The sequence below is a fragment of the Phodopus roborovskii genome, unplaced genomic scaffold (assembly GCF_943737965.1).
Source record: "Phodopus roborovskii unplaced genomic scaffold, PHOROB, whole genome shotgun sequence".
In the NCBI taxonomy this organism is placed as follows: Eukaryota; Metazoa; Chordata; class Mammalia; order Rodentia; family Cricetidae; genus Phodopus; species Phodopus roborovskii.
Window position 1 is genome coordinate 6,130,247 of NW_026126636.1, and position 23,040 is coordinate 6,153,286.

The window sequence follows — 23,040 nt, forward strand, 5'->3', positions numbered from 1 at the left end:
AACTAGACAAATAAACTGTATGCTACGCCCCAGCATCGTTGTGTTGGATCCTTTAAATTTGGGGGACTGGGCATCCAAAAAGATGGGGAGCCCACCCAAGAGAAGCAAGATGACAGCAGACTGGTCGTGTTTATTGGAAGATAAGGGTGTGTCTGTTAGGAGACTGCAGAGGTCCACTTCTCATGCCCGCTCAGAGGCTCATTCCTGGATGTAGAGGTTGCTAGGGGCGGTGGGGTCATCCGAGGGCCGAGTCTCCACCACAACAGGCCTGAAGAAGAGAGAGATTGAGTCATTCATTCATTCATTCATTAGTTCATTCTCAAAGTAGTTAATAGGAAGTGTGCCATTCCAACACTGGACTGTCACAATGACTAAGAAGGCATGTATCACCATGCCTACTGTCCCAACAACCAGGAGTCTGAGACAGGAAGATCTGGGGTTCGAGGTTGTCCTCAGCCACATAAGGAGTCCGAAGAGGGCTGGTGAGCTGGCTCAGCAAGCGAAAGTGCTTGCCACCCAACATAATGACCTAGGTTCAATCCCTGGGACCCACATGGTAGGAGAGAATCGTCTCCCAAAGGTGTCCTCTGATCTCCAGGTGCCCTCTGTGGCGCACGTCCCCCACCATGTAATAAAAGGAAACAGAATTGGAGCACAAGGGGGGGTGGGCTACAGAGTGAGCCACTGTCTCCCGGCAACAAGGGTAAATTCACACTCCCAACAAGGACGGAAGCTACAGGAACACAGAGAAGCACGGGGCTTCTACCTGGGAGGTTGGCCAAGGCTCCCACGAATCAGGGTGGAGCCAGCGCCTCAGGAGGGAACTTTGTACAAGAGTGTGGGAGGGTGTTCTAGAAGAAACAGTCCCAGAAACCTCCGCTCCACACCAGCGGCCCCTCCCACTGCGCTGTCCATCTCCCGCCATACCTGGGGGAGCCGAGCAGACGGAAGGTGAGGGTGGGGTCCCTGAGCTCCTGCAGCAGCTGTGGAGAAAGCACGGGTGCGGCTGTAGGCTGTCCCCTCTCTCTACAAGCATGGCTTCCTGAGGAGAAGTCTAACCCAGAGCCACTCAGGAAGCTGTGTGACTTCCAGCAAGTGACTTAACTGCTCTGTGTCCAAGACCACTGACTTGAAAACTCATAGTGCCTTATCTCACCGGCAGCTATGAAGACTCAATGGGGGGGGGGGGTGCACGCCTTTAATCCCAGCATTCGGGAGGCAGAGGCACGCCATTCTCTGTGAGTTCGAAGCCAGCCTGGTCTACAGAGTGAGTTCCAGGACAGCCTCCAAAGCTACAGAGAAACCCTTTCTCGAAAAATAAACAAAAAGAGCCTGTTCCCACCAAGGGCGGCGAGGCAAGGAGATGAAGATGTGTGCCCCAAAGCTTCCCGGGAGTAGTCCCCGTCCTGGGACCCTGGGCTTCTCTGAGCCCATTTAAAGGATGACAAGACTGAGGAGAGGGAAAGAAAGGCAATGGTGTGAACCGAGGGGGCCTACCTGTTCCGAGCCTGGAGCCCACACTTGAACTCCATGCTTCCAGAAGGCCTGGAGTCTGTCTCCAACCATAGCTGGAGAGAGAGCAGTTGCCTGTGAACCTTCAGGTCACAGAGTGCTCACCCTTGACCCCGACCCCTCTCCTGCCAGCACGTACCCACAGCCTCCACCGCTTCGGTCATGGGGATCTCAGGGGTGCGAAGCCCAGGAACGGGGGCCCCCTCTGGGGTCACTAGCTTCAGAGAGCCTGGGAGGAAGTGGAGGGAAGGTTTGAACAGGAAGTCCTGGGTTGAGGACCAGGAAGGGGAGGGAGGAAGCGCTTACCGTCCATCAACACCATCACCATATCTTCCTTAACTTGGGTCACCTGCACTGGTCCCTTGTGCTCTGTGTGAGAGGCAGGGGCTTAAGAACCAACTGCCTGGCCCTCTGTTCAGCGAGAGCCCCTCAGGTTCCCTCGCGGCCACACAGGCCCCACCCTGTTATCCATTTGACCCCTGATCCATCTCTTTCTCAGTACTGGCTCAGACTTAGCGCTGCCCAGCCACTCTGACCCTCCCGTCCACAAGGAATAAACTCTGCCTCTGGCAGCTGTCTTAACCTGCAGTCCCACCATCCCCCGGCCCAGCTCATCTTGCAGCTCCTTTCCATAACCCAGTGCTTTCCCGCAACCACGCCGGCTTTTCTGAAGCCCCGCCCCCCACCGCAGCGCCACCCCTTCCCCGCAGCTTGAACCCCATTCCTGCAGCCCTGCCTAAGTTTGCGACCTCTCCCCAAGGTCCTTTCGGCAGCAGGCACACCTCTTTCTTCCCTACAACCCCTCTTTCTTCCCTACAACCCCGCCTTCCTCCCCTTTGCAGCCCCTCCCTCCCCGCAGCCCCTCCTCTCCTCTGCAGCCCGGGGTCTCTGTGGCACAGCCCACTCACCCGTGCTGGAGTCGTCCAGCCAGCAGGACAGGGCACCGAAGCGCACGGTGTGGAAGAGCACCGACCTCGCCGCGTGCCCGGGGCTCACGCCGATGCACACAGCCGGCAGCTCGGAGCCCGGCGCTGTCAGCAGCGTGAACACTGGCAGCGGGCTGGGCAGCGGGAACAACACCTGCTGTGGGCCACAAGGGGAAGGGCGGCTGGGTGGGACAGTGGCAGAGGCCCTCGGGGATTACAAGCCTCATTAGAAACGAAGCGCGCGCCTTAGAGTAAATGTGGCCTTATCTGGAGGCGTGTCAGCCTGTGGCAGAAAAACAGGGAACCCTCACCCACCCAACCACCTACCCACACCATTTAGACTCAAAAACAGCAAAAACAATTTAGACTTAAAAGGACAGAACCTTGGAAACAGAAATAACTAAGCTCAGGTGTGAGGGGCAGGGTCAAGGGTCAGAGAGCTTTTTAAAAATGATTTACTTGTTTGAATTTCGTGTGCATTTGGTGTATTGTCTGCATGCATGTCTGTCTGAGAGTATTGAATCCCCAGGAGCTGGAGTTTCAGACAAACCGGCACCATGGCCCCTTGAACTTACCCGGACAAGCAGGAATTTGTTCATTGGCTGGTACCACTGGAGCAGCACCACAGAAGTCTCCAATGCCCCACAAAGGAATGGGCCCCCAGAGCTAGCACTGTCGGCTGTGCAAGTGGACAAGAATGGGGATCAGGGTCCCTGCCTCCTTCCCAGACCTGTATCTTCCCCCAGGCCCTGGATACTTTGACTCAACCTTATTGAGTGGATACTGCCCAAGCATCCCATGAGGCCCTCACGCACACAGCATCCCATGAGGCCGGCTCCCCACCCTCCCAGCACCCCCTGAGGCCGGCTCCCCACCCTCCCAGCACCCCCCGAGGCCGGCTCCCCACCCTCCCAGCACCCCCTGAGGCCGGCTCCCCACCCTCCCAGCACCCCCTGAGGCCGGCTCTCACCCACACAGCAGGCCCTGCAGCCTTTGGTGTCCTGGACCTTAGTGGAGACCATGTTCTTTCTGAAGAAGAAGGAGGTGTGAGTGGCCACGGGATGGCAGGAGGGGCTGGGCAGCCAGTGATGCCCTTTCGGGCTGGTACCTTGCCAGTAAGCGGTGAGGACTAATGTGAGCGATGGGGCTTCCGGTCCGGATCTCCTTCCTCTCCAGCAGGCCCAGGATGCTGTGAGAGTATAGGTGAGAGGTCTTCCCTGCAGTGCGCATGGGGGGGGGGAGAGCTTTTAGGACCCCTTGCCATCTCCTGTCTCCCAGCCCTTGGCTAGCTCTGGCCCTTTGAAACTCCCCAACATGCAGCGCTTTCACACAATTCCCACCCTTCACATCTGAAACGACCGGTGTGGTCCAGGCACTGTGATCCTGCTTGGGAAACAGAGCAGATGGCTTCTCTGCCCTCAGAGCACAAGGGGACTTAAATTAACCTGTGAAGTTTGCACCTGAGTTTTATTTATTTATTTTTGGTCCCTGTTTCTCAAAACAGGGTCTCATGTGCTCCAGGCTAGCCCCTGATGCCCCCATGTAGCTGAGACTGGTCTTGAACTCCCATCCTCCTGGCTCCACCCTGGTAGATATGTCAAAGTTCAACAAAACAAAACAAAAAACCTACTCATGCCAGGAGTGGTGGCACCTGCTTGTTAATCTCAGAACCTAGGAGGCTGAGGCCAGAGAACTGCCCCAAGTTCAAGGCTAGCCCCAGGTACGCAGTGGGAATTCTGTCTCAGAAAGCATGGGGGAAGGGTGCTGCTGGGGATACAGCTCAGTCGCAGCACGTCTGTACGTTTGTACGTACGCACCAGGTCTGTTACTTATCAAATCCAAACAAACAAAACCCCCTGAAACTTCTTCCAAATGTGTTACAGACCGAAGGGGAGACTGAGTCATGACTCTCACACCTGCTCGGGGGCTAAAGGAGTGCTCCAACCACACCCAGAGATGTCAAAGGTATTTAAGGATGAATTTATTGTAAAAATGAACTCGCAGCCAACTTGGGAGGGGAAGATCCCTGAAACTGTACAGATACGAAAACGGAGGCTCGGGGAGACAAGCCCCTTGCCTTCAGTTCACCCAGTAGGAAAGTGGTGGCATGTGAGCCTCAGGCTCAGTGAAGCTGAAGATTCATCCCCACTTTACCCCCGCCCCCCCATCCCTCAACGCCTGGCCCCTGCCCCTCCCCCAGCCCACGGGCTGACCTGAGAGAGACATGAGGAGGTTGTTGATGCAATACACCCAGGTTGTCCGGCCAGGGAAGAGCTGCAGAGAATGGGGATGATGACTTCGTGACTCCCATTCAACACTATACCTCCCCACACCCCCAGAACTGCCCCCACCCCTCACCATCTCCAGCGTGGCCTCCTGATCATTCCGGTTCAGTATGAAGATGCCTTCCTCTGCACCCAGGAGCACATGTGGGTCTGAGTGGGCCAGACAAGGCGGTTGCTGGGGTCTCTCCTTGTGGGGGAAGACCTCCACCCCACGCCCACCTTTTCATATTAATCCTCCCTGCGGACTGGCATCCCCAGCTTGCATCTCTCAAGTCTAAACTCAAACCCCATGACCCCTCTCTGGGACTGGCAGTGCCTGGCGGTTCTTTGCCCCTGGCCCTCCAACTGTACTTTTCACACCAGCTGCCTAACCCCACCCTTCTTCCCCAGTGCTCAGCCCCAACTGCTAAGCCTGTCTGTGCTTTGACTCTGGCCCCCAGTGTGGTCTTCTCTATACAGTGAGACTGCTCAGCCTCTGTCTGTCATTTAAAAAAAAAAAAAAAAAGGTTTTATTTTATGTGTATGAGTGTTTGTCTACATGTGTGTCTGTGTCCTGTGTGCATGCAATGCCCTCAGAGGCCAGAAGAGGGTGTCGGATCCCCTGGAAATGGAGTTAGAGGACACCATGAGCCACCATGTGGGAGCTGGGAACTGAACCTGGGTCCTCTGAAAAAAACAGCTGATGCTCTTAACTGCTGAGCCATCCCCCAAGCCTGTGTCTCGTCTCAAGGGTCTGGTCACAAGTATTCTACTGGCCCTCGACCTCTCTGTGGGACCAGAGCCGACCCTGAACTCCAGATCCTCCCACCTCTACGTCCTAAGAGCTGGGGTTGCCAGGGTGCTCTGTACCACTATGCTGTCTGATTGTTTCTAAGAAGGCTCTTGCTATATAGGCCTGGGCTGGCCTCCTGTCTCAGCCTCAGGAGCGCTGGGATTAAAGGTGCACACCTCTATTCCAAGCCTCTTATGTATTTAATACTGACCCCCCCCAACTGTGATCACCAGACTCCGTCCTCTTCTGCTGCAGCCTAACCTGCGCCCCCCAAAGCTGATCCCAGTCTCTGCCATCAGCATGGCGGTGACCTTCAATACCTCCATCATGTACCCCGACTCTAGACGGTCTTATTCAGAGACCTCTGGCCTCTCAACTCCGCTTCCTCTAGAGTTCTCCTTTGATGTCATCTGTCCACTTCCCCTTATGCATCTCCAGACCAGACAGTAACCACAGCATCTGCTCCAACATCACTCCATTGAGAACTTCCCTCTGGAGCTAAGCAACTGCCACTCAGCAAGGGCCTGAGTTTGATTGGCTCCCAGCACCCATGCCTGGAGGCTCACAACCACCTGCAACCACAACTTGGGGAGGGGGCGCTCTTACACACTCTCCTGGACTCTGTGGACATGGGGGCTTAGGTGCACAAATCTGTATGCAGCATCCAGCTGTTGGTGGCTTTGGGGGAGAAAAAGTCCATTTTCTGTAATGGTTAGCCATGTCCCTTTGGACAACACAAATTAGACTCCATTACTTAAAAAAAAAAAAAAAAAGTAGGGTCGGCTCTTGGAGGAGTTGGGGGGGGGGATATAAAATATATGTATAAAATTCTCAAGTAGTAACAATATTATATTTTTAAAAGACTCACATTATCTAAAAGTAAAAACCTAAATTTAAGACCCTTCAGGGCTAGGAAGATGCCAGTGGTTAAGAGAGCTTGTTGCTCTTGCAGAGGACTTGGGTTGGGTCCCCAGCACCCATAAGTCAGCAGACAACCATCTCTAATTCCAGTTCTAGACGATACAGTAGCCTCTTCTGGCCTCTGCCAACACGCATTCACATGTTAGACAAGCATACGTGCAGGTAAAATCACTCATAAATAAAATCAAAATAAAAATATCCTTCTTGTACCCCTTTGTGCTTCCCATTAGGGCTCCCGACATCCCCACCTGGCCCCTCCCCCAGTCGCTTCTGGACTTCCTGAACGCCCACCTTTAGTAGAGGGGTGTGTCCAGGCAGCTGTGCTGTGGATCTGGAGGGGGCAGCCGTTGAATAACTTCACAAGAAGGGCACATCCCTGGGTGGCCATGGTCAGTGGTAGCAGCCATGAGCAGAGGTCAGAAGGGTGAATGCAGGGTTCAGAGTCTGCCTACGCCTCAGAGATCCCCCTAGTCCCCCCACCCCCCATCCGTGTAGGCATGATCTGAAAAATATTACATGAAAGGTTTCAAAATCAAAAATGTCAGGGCTGGAGAGATGTCTCAGTGGTTAAAAGCACTGGCTGCTCTTCCAGAGGACCCGGGTTCAATTCCCAGCACCCACATGGCAGCTCACAGCTGTCTATAACTCCAGTTCCAGAGGATCTGATGCCATCACACAGACATACATATAGGCAAATGCACATTAAATATAAATAAATAAATACATAAATTGTCAGGCAGTGGTGGCGCACGCCTTTAATCCCAGCACTTGGGAGGTAGAGGTAGGCAGATCTCTGTGAGTTCCAGGACAGCCAGAACCCGTAACACAAAAAAACCCCGTTTCAAAAAAACAAAACTCAGGGTGTCGTGTAGTCCAGTCTGGGCTAAGATTCTCTATGTAGCCCAGGCTGGCTCTCCACCCCTTCCCTAGTGTTGGGTATCACAGATGTGTGCCACCACACCCTGACTACACAGTAAACCTCCTCTCTCAACAAAACCCCTTTAGCGTGCGTATGTCAGTGGAAAATACAGGATTGGGTACTAGCCACTAGCCAGGTTGAGGATCCTCTGTGGGTGAAGGGGAGTTCCTTAGGTAATCTGCTTACCTCTCTTCGCCTCACTTTCTCCATCTGTGGGACAGAAAACAGCCACCTTGGAGATAGAACGCAAGGCTCTGCACTAGCAGGTAAGCTCTCCGAGGAGCCACAGCCCCAGCCCCTCACTGCTAAACTAGACAAGCTCTCTACTGGTGATCTATGGCCCCAACCTTTTACTGCAGAATTCTAGGTGCGCGCTCTGTGCTGGTCAGTGTTTTTGACAACTTGACACAAACTAGAGTCATTTGGAAAGAGGATACCATCACTGAGAAAATGTTTACCAGCTTGTGGGACTTTTTTGCTGTTATTATTACTGATTACTATCGGAGGGTCCAGCCTGTTGTGATGGTGCCACCTTTGGGCAGGCGGCCTGGGCTGTATAGGAAAGCAAGCTAAGCGAGCCAAGAGGAGCAAGCCAGAAAGCAGTGTCCCTCCTTGCCCTCTGCTTCAGTTCCTGCTTCCACTTCTCTGGATGGTGAACTGTGATGAGGAAGCGGAAAGCAAACAAACCCTTCCTCCCAACTGGTTTTGGGCGGTGTGTCATCGCAGTGATGGGAAGACTAAGCTCCGCTCCCAGCCCTGCAGCTTTCCATCTTCCTACCTCAAGCACCTCGAGTGTGGCCACTGCACAGAGTAGGCGGTATGTGTTTTCATGTATGACACAAGATCAGGGCTCGGCGGGGAAGAGCACTTGCTGTGCAAACACGAAGACTGAGTTCACATTGCCAGCACCCACACTAAAAAGCTGGGCATGCAACTGTTAGCGGAGAGCAGCAACCTGCGGGAGCAGATGCATAGGCCCACAGCCTGGCCCTAGCTAGGAGGAGCCAGGGGAACCCGGAGAAGGGGAGGAAGGACTGTAGGAGCCAAAGACATCAAGGATACCACAAGAGCAGGGCCCACAGAATCAACTGAGCAGGATTCGAAGGGGTCCCAGAAACTGAAGCAACAAACTCAGAACCTGTATGGATCTGAGCCAGGTCCTCTGACTGTACAGATGGCTGTGGAGCTTGGTGTTCTTGTGAGGCTCCCACAATGGGAGTGGGGGAGGGCGACTCTGATTTTTTTTTTTCTGGTTTTTGTTTTGTTTTGTTTTTCAAGACAGGGTTTCTCTGTAGCTTTGGAAGCTGCCCTAGAAATTCAATAGACCAGGCTGGTATCGAACTCACAGAGATCCACCTGCTGGGATTAAAGGTATGCACCACCCAGCTGCATCTCTGACTCTTTTGCCAATACTTGGGACCCTTTTCCTCCTCCTAGATTGCCTTGTCCAGCCTTGATATGAGGGTTTGTGCCTAGTCTTACTGTATCCTGTTAGGCCATGTATGGTGGGTATCCCTGGGAGGCCTGATCTTTGTTTCTTTTCTTTCTTTAAAAAAAAAAAAAAAAAAAGGGGAAACAGACAAGGAGTTGATCTGGAGGAGAAGAGAGATATGGGGAGGAAAATGCAGTCAGGATGTAATATAGGAGAGAATAAAAAGAGAGAGAGAGAGAAGAGAGAGAGAGGGGGGAAAGAGAGAGAGGAGAGAGAGGGGGGAGAGAGAGAGAGAAGCTGGGCATAGCTATGTTCCTCCCAGAGACAGGAAGATCCCTGAGGCTTGCCGTTACCAGCCCAGCTCCACCTTCAGTGAGAGACTCTGTCTCAAAGCAATAGGATGGTGAGTGATAGGGCAGGCCACCTGATGTCCTCTGACCTCCGTATACCCATCCACCCGCGTCCCTGTGCTATGGAATAGTCCTTTTTTACACTGGAAGATGTGAATGGCCAATAGGATGGTGAGTGATAGGGCAGGCCACCTGATGTCCTCTGACCTCCGTATACCCATCCACCCGCGTCCCTGTGCTATGGAATAGTACTTTTTACACTGGAAGATGTGAATGGCCAATAGCTAGGCAGAAGAGGTTAGGTGGGAGTTGCAGACAGGGAGAGAGCCTGGGGTGAAGAAGGCAGAGTCGCCAGCAGACTCAGGGAGAAGACAAAAATGAACATGCCATGTTGAAGAAAGATACCGAGCCTCCCTCGTAGTAGGATGTAGATAAGAAATATGGGTTAATTTAAGTTGTAAGAGCTACTTAGTAACAAGCCTGAGCTATCAGCTGAGCATTTATAATTAATAAGTTTCTGTGTAGTTATTTGGGACCTCCCTGGCAGAACAGAAAATTATGCCCACACACCTACGCAGCTACTCACAAGCCTGAGCTCCCACCCACCACATACCTGTGCATTTATCCATGAACCTGAGTATCCATGCACACACCTGTGCATCTATCCATGAACCTATGTATCCACCCACACAACTGTTCATCCACCCACACACCTGTGCACCCACCCACACACACCTGTGCATCTACCCACACACCCACAGACACACACATACATCCCACAAGATCGGTGTCTGGCGTAGGGGAAGGACTCAATAAAAGTCACCCATCAAATGCCATCCTATCCCCACTGGGCCACCCCACCCATCTCAAGCCTGTAGCTAGTTCTCACCTTTCTCTTCATCTTTTCCTTCTTAGGGGGTAGGAGTGGGGGCTGGCCTGGCTCCGGAGCAGCTGGGTTCCACAGTGAGGGATCTGATAGGGGTTGAAGCAAGATCAGGCCGAGAGACTTCCAGCCCTGCCTATCTGTCTCCCCAGGGCAGGCCTGGTACCTGAGTGGGCTGTGAGATGGGGGCTGTGTGTGGCTGGGGGAGGCTGTGGACGGGGAGTACGTGGAGGAGGGCCACTGGCACACCGGACCAGCACGCCTGGGCTCAGTTGCCCATCGTCCCCTATCCCTCCAGAACCATCATCGGATGGAGACCGGAACTTGGGCTATGGAGACAGAAGTATGGAAGAAATAGATGCTTGAGAGGTTCCAGAAGTGCACCTTACACCCCAATCCCTGCCTCTTCCAGGACCAATAATCAGCCATAGCTATGACCCTCCCCATGACATCCTACCGCAAAGGGTTAATGCTGGACACTAGGCCAGCTACTTGACAGATCCCATGGGGTCCATAACTCCAGATCCCCAGACAGTCAGCTTTGCTTTAAACACACAAATTTTTGTTTTGAGACAGCATCTCGCTATGTCACTGTGCAGCCCAGGCTGGTCTTGAACTTGCTACGTACCTAAGGCTGATCTTGAACTCTTGATCTTCCTGCTTTCCGTCCCTGAGTGCAGCACCACACCCAGCTTCAGCTGCCTGCACCCCAAATGCCTAAGCCTTCTGTAGTATTCAGATACCTCTAGCTTCAAACTAAACATTTTTGTTTTGTTTGGTCTTGTTTCTCAAGACAGGGTTTCTCTGTGTAGTCCTGGCTGTCCTGGAACTCGCTCTGTAGACCAGGCTGGCCTTGAACTCACAGAGATCCACCTGCCTCTGCCTCCCGAGTGCTGGGATTAAAGGCATGCGCACCACTGCCCAGCCACTCTAGACATTTAAAATGTACCAGCACCAAAGGACTTAGCTTCAGGGTCCCCAGGGCCTTACCTTGGGGGGCAGTGGAGGAGGTACGTCCTCTGCTGGGGCAGGGCTGAAACACAAAGATGGGGTAAGCAGGTGTGGGTGCAAAGGACAAGATGGGGTGTTTCAGGCTGGTAGCCTGAGACTGAGGGACAGTGGGGAAGGGGTGACTCTGGAGTGGCTTGAGCTGAGGACTCTGTGACTGCCAGCCATGGCGATAACAGCAATAGCAGCTCTGGGTTGTCACACGGTCCACAAGAAGACACTATGTGTGTCTCCCCTCCCCCCTCCATCTGCACGCTCCACCCCTCCTGCCGGTGCACAGAAGGTGGGGAGTGAATGGGGGGCAGGCTTGGGACTGTCCCCGAGCCAGGACAGGGAGAATGGGGCTTTGGGATTGGGATGACTGCCAGGGTTCTGGGTGGGGCCTGGGACTTAAAGCCTGGACTGAGAAACTTCATGGGTTTAGTCTGAGGTCGGGCCTCTGGTCACCAACCTGCAATCCCACCTACCTAGAGAGCAGAGGCAGGAGGATTGAGAGATCAAGACCAGCTTGGGCTACAGACTGAAGCTGGGTGAGACCGTGACGAGAGTTGGGGGAGAAGGCTGGAGTCCGAGCTTAGGTAGGCAGGTAAGTAGAGGGATCTGAACCTGAAGTGGATGAGGTAGGTACCTGAGCTATGGTGGCAGAGTGGGGTCAGGCCTAGGCCTGAGGGCAGCTCAGGGCCCAAGATGGGAATTAGATACAAAGTTATAGAAAGTAGCAGGAAGCCAGGCCTGGTTGGGCAGGTAATACCACCTACTCAGAAAGCTGAGGCAGGAGGATTGCCTGGGCTATAGAATGAATTCAGTTCCAGCCTGGGCAACTTAGTGTTAGCTTATATCAAATACAAAAGTTAAAGAAGGTCTGCCCAACTTTAATCCCATCACTTGGGAGGCAGAGGTAGGGTGATCTCTATGAGTTTGAGGCCAGCCGGCTCTAAAGATGTAGCTGGGCTACATAGTAAGATAAAATATTCTCTCTCTCTCTCTCTCTCTCTCTCTCTCTCTCTCTCTCTCTCTCTCTCTCTCTGAGATTGGTTTCTCTGTGTAGCCCTGGCTGTCCTAGAACTCACTATGTAGAGACAAACTCAGAGACTGGCCAGTCCCTGCCTCCTGAATGCTGAGATTAAGGGTGTGAGTCAGCACCTCCAGGCTTCATTTTTTTTTTATTTAATTAAAAAGAGCCAGGCAGTGGTCAAGCAGCCCTTGGGGGGGGGGGGCGCAGAGACAGTCCTATCTCTGTAAGTTCAAAGTCTACAGAGCAAGTTCCAGGACAAGTTCCAAACATACAGAGAAACCCTGTCTTGGAAAACAAAACCAAAACAAAACTACAACCAAAAAAAAAAAAAAAAAAAGAGGGGTTAGAGAGACTGCTCACACTTGTTACTCTTTCACAGGACCTGGGTTTGGTTCCCAGCACCCACACAGCAGCTGGCAACAGCTGAAAAAACAGTTCCCAGGATCCAGTGCCCTCTAATGGCCATCCCGGGCACCAGGAGTGTATGTGTCCAAACAGGCAAAACACTGATATACACACACAATAAATGTAGAAAAATAATATTTTTTAAGGCTGGGTGGTGGTGGTGCATGCCTTTCATCCCAGCATTCTAGAGACAGAGGCAATTGGATCTCTGTAAATTCGAGGCCAGCCTGGTCTAACAGACTGAGTTCCAGGACAGCCAGGGCTGCACAGAGAAACCCTGTCTCAGAAGACACCCTGCCCAGGCACCACATTGGAGGGCCGGGAGTGGGGCTCTGCCATAGAGTGCTAGTGCAGTATGTGGGAAGCCTTAAGGTCAGTCTGTGGTGGGAAGGGAGGGTTGGGGAAGGAGGGATTGGGGGTGGGGGGAGTCCAGAGGTCAGAGGTGAAGGTAGAGGGTCCAGGGGGCGTGGGGACCAGGGACTGGAGATGGGGAGGAAGGTGGGAGCTGCACTGAGGGTCAGCAGGCCTCAAGCGATGGGGTGACAGGAAAGGCTGAGGGTTCACAGGGTCTTACATGTCCACATCGTCATAGTCGTCATCAGACTCTGACAGTTGGCTCCTGAAGAAGGACAGGCATGAGCCTCAGGTGGCTCCCACATAACCCCTCACCCTCCCCCCCAGCCCGGGGGAAGGGTCCTGGACCTGGGACTGCTGCTCCTGGCGTCTCCAGGGGGCTGTAAGCAAACCTGGAGGAGGAGGGGAGCGTCAGTAGGGCGCAGGCCAGAAGGGGAGTGGGGACAAGGCTGGGGTGCACATAGGGGCCTCTCACAGTGTCAGCTGCAGGTCTGGGCTCCACTCCTCTGAGCTTCTGGAACTCCATGTGCCGCCCTGAGAAGTGGGGGTGATCAAATCAGTGAGTGATGGGGCAGGGAGAGGGGTGGGGGTGGGGCCCGGGCCCCGAGCCCGGACTTTAAGGGTGGTTACTGCCCCTGGTGGGAGGGGCGCTTGTTTGCAGGGGTCCAGGAATGGCATCAGAGGGCTAGAGGGGCTCAAAGCGGGTGTGAAATGTTTGTCTTCCGGCTTTCCTTAGGCATGAGGGGTTCTAATACTTAAGTGAAAAACCACACGCATTTGTTTTGTGAGGAGAGAGTCATGTGCACCTGAGGACAGCTCATAGAAGTCACTTCTATTCTTCCACACGCCGGTTCAGGGTGCCAGGCTTAGCCAAAGGCTCCTTCACCACTGAGCCAGCTCCCTGGCCCCCTACTGACTCTGAACACAGGATCGTCCGTCCCCTTAGCCTCTAACTCACTACAAAGTCAAGCACCTATATGAAGTTCTGATCCTCCTGCCTCTGCTTCCCACGTCCTGGGACCACAGCTAAGCTTCTTCACCACACCCAGTTTAGTCAGTGCTGGGACTGCACCCACTCATGGCGATCATCCTGAGTGCTGGGATTCAAGGTGTGCACCACCACGCCTTTAGATAGATTCTCCAGCTATCCTTGGGGGTCAGAGCTGAGAGGTCTCGTGGGACTGAGGGGAGGGGACTCTGTGGCCAGCTTGAAGGTTACATGATTGCCAAGAAGGTCCTGGACTTGGAGCCCGTGGTGGTCAGACAGTGGGCTAGGTGGCCCCCAACTGTAGGGGTCTCTACTCACGGCAGCAGTCTGTGTCTGGGACCCCCAGTGAGCTGGCCCGGTGGGTAGATCTGATCCTCCGAGGGATGGCAGGGGGTGGCTGGACAGAAAGTGGCTGTGTCAGGGCTCAAGGTCTCAACTGTCCAGCCCTTCCTCATGCCATTTTCCTCCTACTATGTGCATCCAGAGGGTTCTCCTGGCTGGAGGAAGAGCCGGTGTAAGGCTCTAAGGCTCCCACATCCTTCTCTGCCAAGGCCCTCACCTCAGGCTCCTCGTCATCAATCTCGCCAATAGGCGGCCCCTTCCCAGGATTCCTCATTTTGTCGAGAAGATCCAAGATCAGGCCTCTGTTCAGCCCTGGCTGGCACACCAACTGATGCTGCGAGAGGGGACAGGGATCAGAGGGTTGGCGTGGCGGGGAGGGTGGGGACATGGGCCTGCTGTAGAGGCTGCTGGAAGGAAGGGACCAGCTGAGGGACAAGGAGGTGGAAGCTAGGAGCCTCAGGGGCCCAGAGATGCTGAGAAGTTTTAAGAAATTAAAGAATTTAGAGTTCCCAAAAGGAGAGAGGAGGAATTCCAGGGTGTTCTAGACATGACCAGCCTTAGTAGAGACGCTTGGGCACAAGTCTGGAGGCCTTGGGGACTTGGCAATTCAGGAAAACTTGGGAGATCTGGGGTAAAGCCAGACACGGTGGCTCAGACATGCCTGTAATCCCAGCCCTTGGAAAGTGGAGACAGGAGGGTCAGGAGTCCAAGGTCAGTCTTGGCTATATAGCAAGTTTGAGGCTATCCTGAGCTACATGAGACCATAACAAAACAAATAAATGAAAACAAAAGAAAAAAAGCAAACACACCACCACCGACAACAACAACCAAACATAAAAGAAATATGGAGGTATCAATTCGGTTTGAGTTTTATTTTTTGAGATGGGGTCTCGTGTAGCTCAGAATAGCTTCAGACTCTCTATGGAACCAAAGGCGGCCCTGAACTTCTGATCCTCCTAACTCTGCCTCCTTGGTGCTGAGACTGCTTGTGCCAGCAGGCCTGGGCCCCCCTGTACAGTTTGAGGGACCTGTGGGTCGAGCCCTGGGAAATGCTGAGAGACTGGGGTGAAGGGGCCACCAGGTGGACAGTCCTGGGCTGAGGAGGACGGTGGGGAGGAGTCCCTGAGGAGGGCTGGCTTACACTGAGCATCTTGGCGGCAGCAGGGCGTTTCTTGGGGTTCTTGGTGAGGGTGACCTTCACAAAGTTGTGGAAGGCAGACGACCTTGGGAGGAAGAAGCCAGATCCGAGCGAGGGGCTCGGAGCCCTCTCCTCGCTCCATCTACCCCTCCTCTGCTCTCTCCCTCACTCACCATCTGCCTTTTTCCTTTAGCCGAGGAGGCTGGTAGCCACTCTTCGTCATGAGGAAGAGAACCCTAGAGCAGTCGGGAAGAATGTAGGGTTCGGATCTGTGGTAACAGCTCTCATAGCTTCAGAAGCTCCCAAATGGAAATAAAAACAGGGGAGATGGCTCAGATGGTAAGAGCACTTGCTATGTCAGCCTGAGGATCTGAGTTCAAATCCCCAGGTCCCCTGTAAGCAGGGGGCATGCCTGTGACTCTAGTGTAGGGGTAGAGACAGGGGGATCTCTGGATCTTGCTAGCCACCAGCCTAGCTCCAAGATCAGGGAGAGACTAGGACACCCAACATCCTGCTCTGGCCTCTCTACATCCACAGGTGTGTGCGTTTGTATACACACACATACCCAAATACACAAAAGTAAAAAGTAATTGAATTTAATTTTGAAAAGCTGAGCATTTGGGCCTGTGAGATGGCTCTGTAGGTAAAGCACTTGCTGCCAAGCCTGATGACCTGAGTTCAATTCCTGGGACACACAGAGTGGAAGTGGGGAATTAATTCCTGCAAATTGTCCTTTGATCTCAACACCTGTGTGAACAGATAAACTGGGTGTGGTGATAAGCACAAAATCCCAGTGCCGGGGGTGGAGATGGGTGGAGATGTGGCTGGGGCCAGGCTAGCCCAGTCTTCCAGTGTTAGGCCAGTAAGAACCCTTCTCAAAAAAAAAAAAAAAATGTGGACAATGCCTCCACACATATGCTTACATATGTGTGCACACACATGGGAAGGAAATACAGTCCAGTTTTTAAATTCAATATGGCCACCCCCACCTTTTTTGTTGGTGCTTTTAGATAGATTTTGTTATGTAGCTCAGGCTAGCCTTAAACTCATGACCTCTTGCCTCAGCTACCTGACTGTTGAGATCACAGGGTGGCCATGCCTGGTTGTGAAGTCACTTTTATGGGTGGTGGCTTGAGACAGGGTTTCTCTGTAGTTTTGGAGGCTGTCTTGGAACTCGCTCAGTAAACTAGGCTAGCCTCGAACTCATAGAGATCTTCCCCCATCCCCAGTGCTAGGATTAAAGGCATGCACCACCCCTGCCGGGCCCATGAAGTCACTTCTAAGAGAAGCTGCTAATGATGTCTTAGAACATTTGAAGGTTCAGCCCATTCACCATGAATCTCCAGGTGGGGATGTCTAGCTGGGCATGGAGGGCCACACCTGTACTTGTTGTGAGGCTAAGGCAGGAGGATCAGAATCCAAGGCCAGCCTGGGCTATATAGTGTTTGAGGCCAGCCTGGGCTACATAAAGAGATAGGGAGACCCTGTCTCAACAACAAACAAATGATGATAGACACCCATAGGCTTGTGAGAGGCTGGGACAAGAGCATCTGGAGTGTAGGCTATCCTCGGCTACATAGAAAACTAGAGGCCAACCAGGGCTATACAAGAGACAATGTCTCTAAACATCCTGTGCCCCCCCAAAAAAGATGAGAACCCCTAAGTTGGAGGCCTTGCTGTGGAAAGCTATGTGTTTAGGGAACCACAGGAATCTCTGAGGGACATCTGATCTGAGGTGAGGACATGGGTTGAGGGTAGTCACAGGGTCAGGCCTGGGCATGGTGCTGTGCCCAGGGGCACCTGCTACCCCAGCCTTTACCTGAGAGGGTGCACATCAAAGAGGGGTGGCTGAAGCTCAGCCAGTTCAATGGCCGTGATGCCAAGAGACCAGATGTCGCACAGCTCATTGTATCCACCCTTCAGGGCCACAGCTGCCACCTCTGGAGCCATCCTGTGGGCAGAGACCCTCAGAGAGCAAGGAGTGGCCCAGGGGCAGGAGACAGGTAGGGTGAGGGGAAATGGGGTTTCCGGGAGACGGGGACACCAAGACAAAATGGCAGAAGGAGGAGGAGGGACGCATGGGGACGCTTGGGACCCTAGCACTCTGGAAGCTAAAGCAGGAAAGGTGCCATGAGTTTGAAGCCAGGCTGGGCTACAGGGTGAGACCCTGTCTCCAAGACGGGAGCGAGGGAGGCTGGGAGGATGGCTTAGTGATATCGCGATGGTGTCAGACCTAGCTTCAGTTTGTAAGACAAATTAAGGCCAAAGAGGTCCATGATCTGGTGTGACAGAGACAAAGACAGAGAGAGCCACAGGCTGAGAAAGCACAGGAGTAGATAGACTCGGGAAGAGATAGGGATCGAGGTAAAAACCAACCCAAGCTGGGTACGGTGGCGGTGCGTGTGTGTAATCCTAAAACTGTAGGAACTGGAGCCTGAAGAACCAGGAGTTCAAGGCCAGTCTGAGTTAGAGGAGGACCTTTTTCAACACACACACACACACCACAACCAGCACCACTGAAATCCTAAAGGTTAAGAGAAACAGGCAAAAAGGGCCAGAAAGAGACACAGATAAATGGAAAACTCAAAAGGCAGCCTAAGAGAGGGAAAGGGTCTTTAGTAGGAGAAGGCAGAGCCAAGTACTTCCTGGGGAGCCAAAATGGGAAATGCCACTGTTCCCACCCCAGCCTCTGACCCTGCACCCTCACCAGTATGGTGTCCCAATGAAAGAGAGGCGCCGGGCCAATGTCGCCCCAATCTGGGCTGAGATCCCAAAGTCAGCTGGAGGCAGAGAAACAGAATGTAGCAACCCTGTCCCCTCCTCAACCTCCATCAGCTCCCTGTGAACCCCGCTTCGAGCCACACTCACCCAGCTTAACCTCCCCAGAGTCATTGATGAGGATGTTGGCTCCCTGGGGACCAGAGGAGGAATTAGAAGCTGTCAGAGAATGCCCTAACCCCAGGGCTCCCTTGCTCCCGCCCCTGAGATGCCACCCCAAAGCTCAGGTTACCATGAGCCCTAGGTGCCCCCACGGCCCTCCCTCAGTGGCCTTTGTCCCCAGTCTACCTTGATGTCTCGGTGTATCTTCTTTTGTGAGTGCAAGTAGGCCAGACCCTGGAGAGAGATGGGGCAATGGGCTGGTGAACCCCTGCTCAGGGCAGGGCTCTGCTCACTTTGGGAGGCCCCTAGCCCCTTCTCACCTGGAGCACTTCTCGGCACACATAGCTGATCTGGAGCTCAGAGAGAGAGCCAGTCACTGCAAAAACCATCCCAGGTGTTGGCAGAGGAACCAGGAACCTCGGCTCTCTGGGATCCCCAGCTTCCCTCCACCCATGCCATAGGACAGGATGCACAGGGAGGGGGGACCCTAGATGGGACAACTGGAAAAGGGAGATGAAGGACGGTGGCTGCCTGAAAGGTGATGAGCCACGCATGGTTACTCTTGCCTGTAACCCGATTACTTGGAAGGCTGAGGCAGGAGGATTGCCCTGAGTTTGAGGTTAGCCTGGGCTATATAGAAATATGGAGGCCAGTAAGGGCTACATAGAGAGACCTTTTTCCCAAACAACCTAGAGCACGTGCACACTGGGGGTGAGGATAGACAGATACATATGTTGCTATAGTCCAAAGGAAGACAGCCATTCAGCAATAAGACAACAGTCCTATTCTGTGCCAGGGCCTGGAGACACAGCTACAAGCAAGATAATCATTCCAAAAGGCCGGGGGTATGGCATACAAGGAAAGCACTTGCCTGCAATCTCCCCAGTGAGGGCCTGGGAGTGTGGCTCAGAGATAGAGTCCCTTTCTAGAACTCACCAATGAGGGCCTGGGGGTGTGGCTCAGTGGTAGAGCCCCTACCTAGAATCCCCAGTGAGGGGTTGGGGGCATGGCTCAGCAATAAAGTCTTTTCCTAGCATATGAATGTCCCTGGGTTCCATTACCAGCATGTGCACACACAAACACTACACATAGACAAAAATCCCTGCTCTCATGAAGAGAACACTCCAAGAGAAATAAAATACAGAATGGTAATTACTGCTGGAGGAACATCTCAGTGCTAGATGCAGAATAGCCACAGCAGTTAGCCATAGAGGCCAGGCAGTGGTGCTATACACCTTTAACTGATCTCTGTGAGTTCAAGGCCCCCCTGGGCTACATGAAATTGATCCAGTCTAAAAGAGGAACAGAGCCAAGCAGTAGTGGCTCACACCTTCAATCTCAGTATTTGGGAGTCGCATGCCTTTAATCCCAGCACTAAGGAGGTGGAGACAGGAAGGGATTTGGCTCTGCAGAGAGAGGAATGTAAGGCGGGAGGGGACAGGAGCTCAGTGCAGTCAGTCTGAAGCAGTCTGAGGCAGTCCTGTGAGGACAGGGTCCCTCCTTTGGTCTGAGCATTGGTAGTGTAAAGAACTCTCTAGTGGCTGGCTGCTCTGCTTCTCTGATCCTTCAGCTTTCACCCCTGATAGCTGACTCCCAGTTTTTATCATTAAGACCAATTAGAACTCGTGTTACAAATAATACATAAGATTAAGGAAAAACATATCACGTAAGATGTTAATATGCCAATAATTAGTAAGAAAAAAACAGAACCAGAAACAACAACAGGAAATATGTGCTGGTCCACAAGGCTACCTTAAGAAACAGGAAAAAAAGAGCAAGGGAAGGGGATGGACGGGGCAGTGGTCGGGGCAACGTGAGTAAGCATCCTGGGAGTGTGTGAATGGGGTGATGTGGGGGCTGGCAAGATGAGCAATGGCAGCAATACAGAGACAGACAGACAGACAGACCCAAGGTAGGAGGAGGGAGATGAACAGGCACCAAATTGGGGGAGACAGACATATTTTGGAAAAGAGACAATCGGGGTTGGGGAAGGGACAAGAGAGAGAAAGACAGATGACAGAGGTCTTGCACAATGGCTGGGTGAGTCACTCCTGTCTATGGGCCTCAGTTTCCCATTCTGGGGGGAGATTTTGTGTTGCGCAGGTAAAACCTGGGACCTTGATCCTACCAGGCAAGCGTTCTACCATGAAGCTGTAGCTCAACCTTTGAGGGTTTTTAATAAAGTTTCCCCTTTTCAGGTATTTGAGGTCTTGGGCTAACGGGAGTTAGAGAGATAATACGACAGAGAACTTCATAGAGGGCTGAGGTGTAGGGCCTGGTGGCACAGACCAGTAGTTCTAGCCACTCACGAAGCTGAGGCAATGAGATGGCAAGCTCAAGGCTAGGCTGAGCAACTCACCGAAATTCTGTCTCAAAATAATAGTAAAAAGAGTGTTGGAATGTCCAGGAGAAGTTTGAAGGGGCGGGACAAAAATACATTATATACCTATATGAAATTTTCAAAGACTAGATAAATTAATTTAAAAAGGAAAGAACATTGGGGGTAAGACTCGAAGTTCAAAACACATTATTGGGGGGGGGAGAAGTGTGTGTGTGTGTGTGTGTGTGTGTGTGTGTGTGTGTGTATGTCTGAGAGAGAGAGAGAGAGAGAGAGATTGATTCAGAGGGGATGAGAGGCCTATCCAACTTTCCCTGAAAGGCAAACTGCAGGCTAGACCCAGAAATTCATTGATTTGATTGCCTGCCCAAAAATCTGAGCAACTAATCTAAGTTAGAAAATGCAGAAATAGGCCAGATGTGGTAGCACATGCCTTGAATCTCAGCACTAGGGAGGCAGAAGTAGGCAGAGCTCTGTGAGGTGGAGACCAGTCTGATCTACATATTGAGCCTAGGCAAGCCAGCACTACATAGTGAAACCCCTGTCTCCAAAATAATAATAATAGTAATGATGATTAAATACATATATAAACAAAAGAAAAGAAAGAAAATGCAGAAATGTTCTAACCAAAGAATATGTTATGGCAAGAAAATATACCCAAAGATGGAGATGAAGGGATTATTGCCTGGGGGGGGGGGAGGCAGGACCCACAGGTGCTGGGGGCTGGGTCATCACAGGATCCCAGCATCATCCCAGCTGGGCCCAGTGGAGGTACGTGTGGTGTGAAGTGTACACGGTGGAGGCAGCTCCCAGGACACAAGCACAGAGGGACAAGAGAGGTAGACCGTCAGTTGAGGGAGGCCTGGGTCCCCTGTCCTTCCCCTAACCTTGGTAGATGTCCTGGAGAGAACCAGCCCCACAGAATTCCATGCAGATCCAGAGCTTCTGTAGCCTACGGGGTCAAGATATCAGGGATAACAATGACAGTGACTACACCTTGTCAGCAGTCTCTAGAAGGGGCTGCCGAGGCTTGCAGGCTATCTTACTCCCTCTACCCACTAGAGTGTCCCATTCCCACACAAGAGGAGGTTGAGGATGGGACAGGAAATGCACACACAATTGGACCAGAACTTGGGTCTTTGGGTTCCAACCCCAGGGCACCCCTCTGCCATCCCAGGCTGGCTTAGGGAACAGAACAGAGAGCTCCCAGAGGAATAGACAAAGAGATTCACGGTGCAAGGTTTGAGGAATGTCATCAGTGGGGTGGCTGAGACAGTATCTTGGGGGCCAAAGAATTTGGGGTTCATGTTAAGGAAGCAGGGTGAAATGGGGGGGATGCAGGAGGATGAGTGATATTTAATTAGTCCTTAGGTTGGAGGTACTCAGTAAGAAAGGTGTAATTTCAGATTGGGAATCAGGCTGGGCTGTCCTGGTTTAAGTGAAGGTCCACCGACTGGAGGTCGAGTTAGGCTGTCTGGGTCACAAATGGCAGTTTAGGGCGGGGGGGGGGGCTGGATAGGGATGCCTAGTCAGAAAGAAGAGGCTGGGGTTGGAGGATGGGCTCAGACATCACCAGAGGTAACTGCCATGGTAAGCCACGATGTTGGCATGCCGGCAAGTTTTCAGCATGAGAATCTCCTTCTGAAGGGTGGAGACATCATCATCTGGGGAGAAAGGGCGGCTATGAGCAGTGGCTCGTGGATGTGATCCCTGTCCTAAGAAGTAGCGGTGGGGGGGGGGGGAGAGGAGGTTCTGGGGGCTCTCTCACCAGGTTCCATCTTCACCATCTTCAAAGCCACCAGGTCCTTAGACACCTTGTCACGAGCCTTGTAAAGGGGAAGTTGACCTTCAGGCAGGCTCCGTAGCTTGCCACCCTCAGCATCTCTGAGCCAAGCCCAAGGCCTGGTTTCCTCTCGCCGGCCTCACCCCAACTATCCCAGGTTTGACAATGAAGGAGGCAGAAGGGCTCTCTCACCTTGAAGACTTCTCCATAGGTTCCACCCCCCAGTCGCTGCAATAGATCGTAGTGTTCTCGAGGGTCCTTATTAAAGATGTCGGGGTCAACAAGGGCCATCCCTGCAGCCCCGTGGCTGGGCCAGTGCCCAGGGGCCAGCAGGGCCTCAGGGCTCGAGCTTTCGTATTACCCTGTCTCCACAAGTCCTGGGCCCGCCTAGAAGTCTGCGGGCTGTGGCCTTCCCCCTCCCCACTCTCGCTTCCTGCCCCAGCTGCAAGGCTGCGCGGAGCGCTCCACCCCTGTCCCTAGGGTTCTGAAAGCCTGATTGCCTTGGGACTGGTGGGACTCCCCTTCACCCCCTGAAGGGTACTATGTAAATAAGATGCAAAAGATCTTCATTGCAACCTGGGGCTGACCTAGCACCCTCTTCCCAGCTCCCCTATTCTAGGAGGAGACACAAGCCACAGTTGAACCTCCGCTAGGTACTTGAAGATTTGGAGTCCAGCCAGAGGTTGCAGGGCTGCACAAAGCTATCTAAGTAGCACACAGGCCTGTTTACTCATGTCACTTAAGTGACAGCTCCAGCACGCCTGCGAGGTGCACATGTCTTGAGTTCCC

The 23,040-nt window shown here is 52.9% G+C and overlaps 1 protein-coding gene across 2 annotated transcripts; it reads right to left on the bottom strand.

Moving 5' to 3' along the window:
- Positions 1–116: 116 nt before the first annotated feature.
- On the bottom strand, positions 117–22,867 carry Map4k1 (mitogen-activated protein kinase kinase kinase kinase 1). Of its 2 annotated transcripts, XM_051207221.1 has the most exons (32): positions 22,444–22,867; positions 22,237–22,294; positions 22,042–22,132; positions 21,356–21,420; positions 18,451–18,506; positions 18,317–18,364; positions 18,119–18,161; positions 17,958–18,030; positions 17,070–17,201; positions 15,424–15,486; positions 15,254–15,335; positions 14,330–14,446; positions 14,089–14,167; positions 13,258–13,316; positions 13,131–13,174; positions 13,003–13,047; positions 10,991–11,033; positions 10,167–10,329; positions 10,007–10,089; positions 7,522–7,545; positions 6,708–6,792; positions 4,797–4,873; positions 4,652–4,712; positions 3,547–3,655; positions 3,409–3,467; positions 3,014–3,117; positions 2,421–2,595; positions 1,819–1,881; positions 1,652–1,741; positions 1,498–1,568; positions 928–983; positions 117–268 (listed from the first exon to the last, which is right to left on the bottom strand). In XM_051207221.1, exons 1-32 carry the CDS (start codon positions 22,540–22,542, stop codon positions 199–201), a joined length of 2,487 nt encoding a protein of 828 aa, XP_051063178.1. In that variant the 5' UTR covers positions 22,543–22,867; the 3' UTR covers positions 117–198. The 2 variants fall into 2 exon arrangements, with proteins under 2 accessions (XP_051063178.1, XP_051063179.1); XM_051207222.1 differs by lacking the exon at positions 17,070–17,201.
- Between the last annotated feature and the right edge of the window lie 173 nt (positions 22,868–23,040).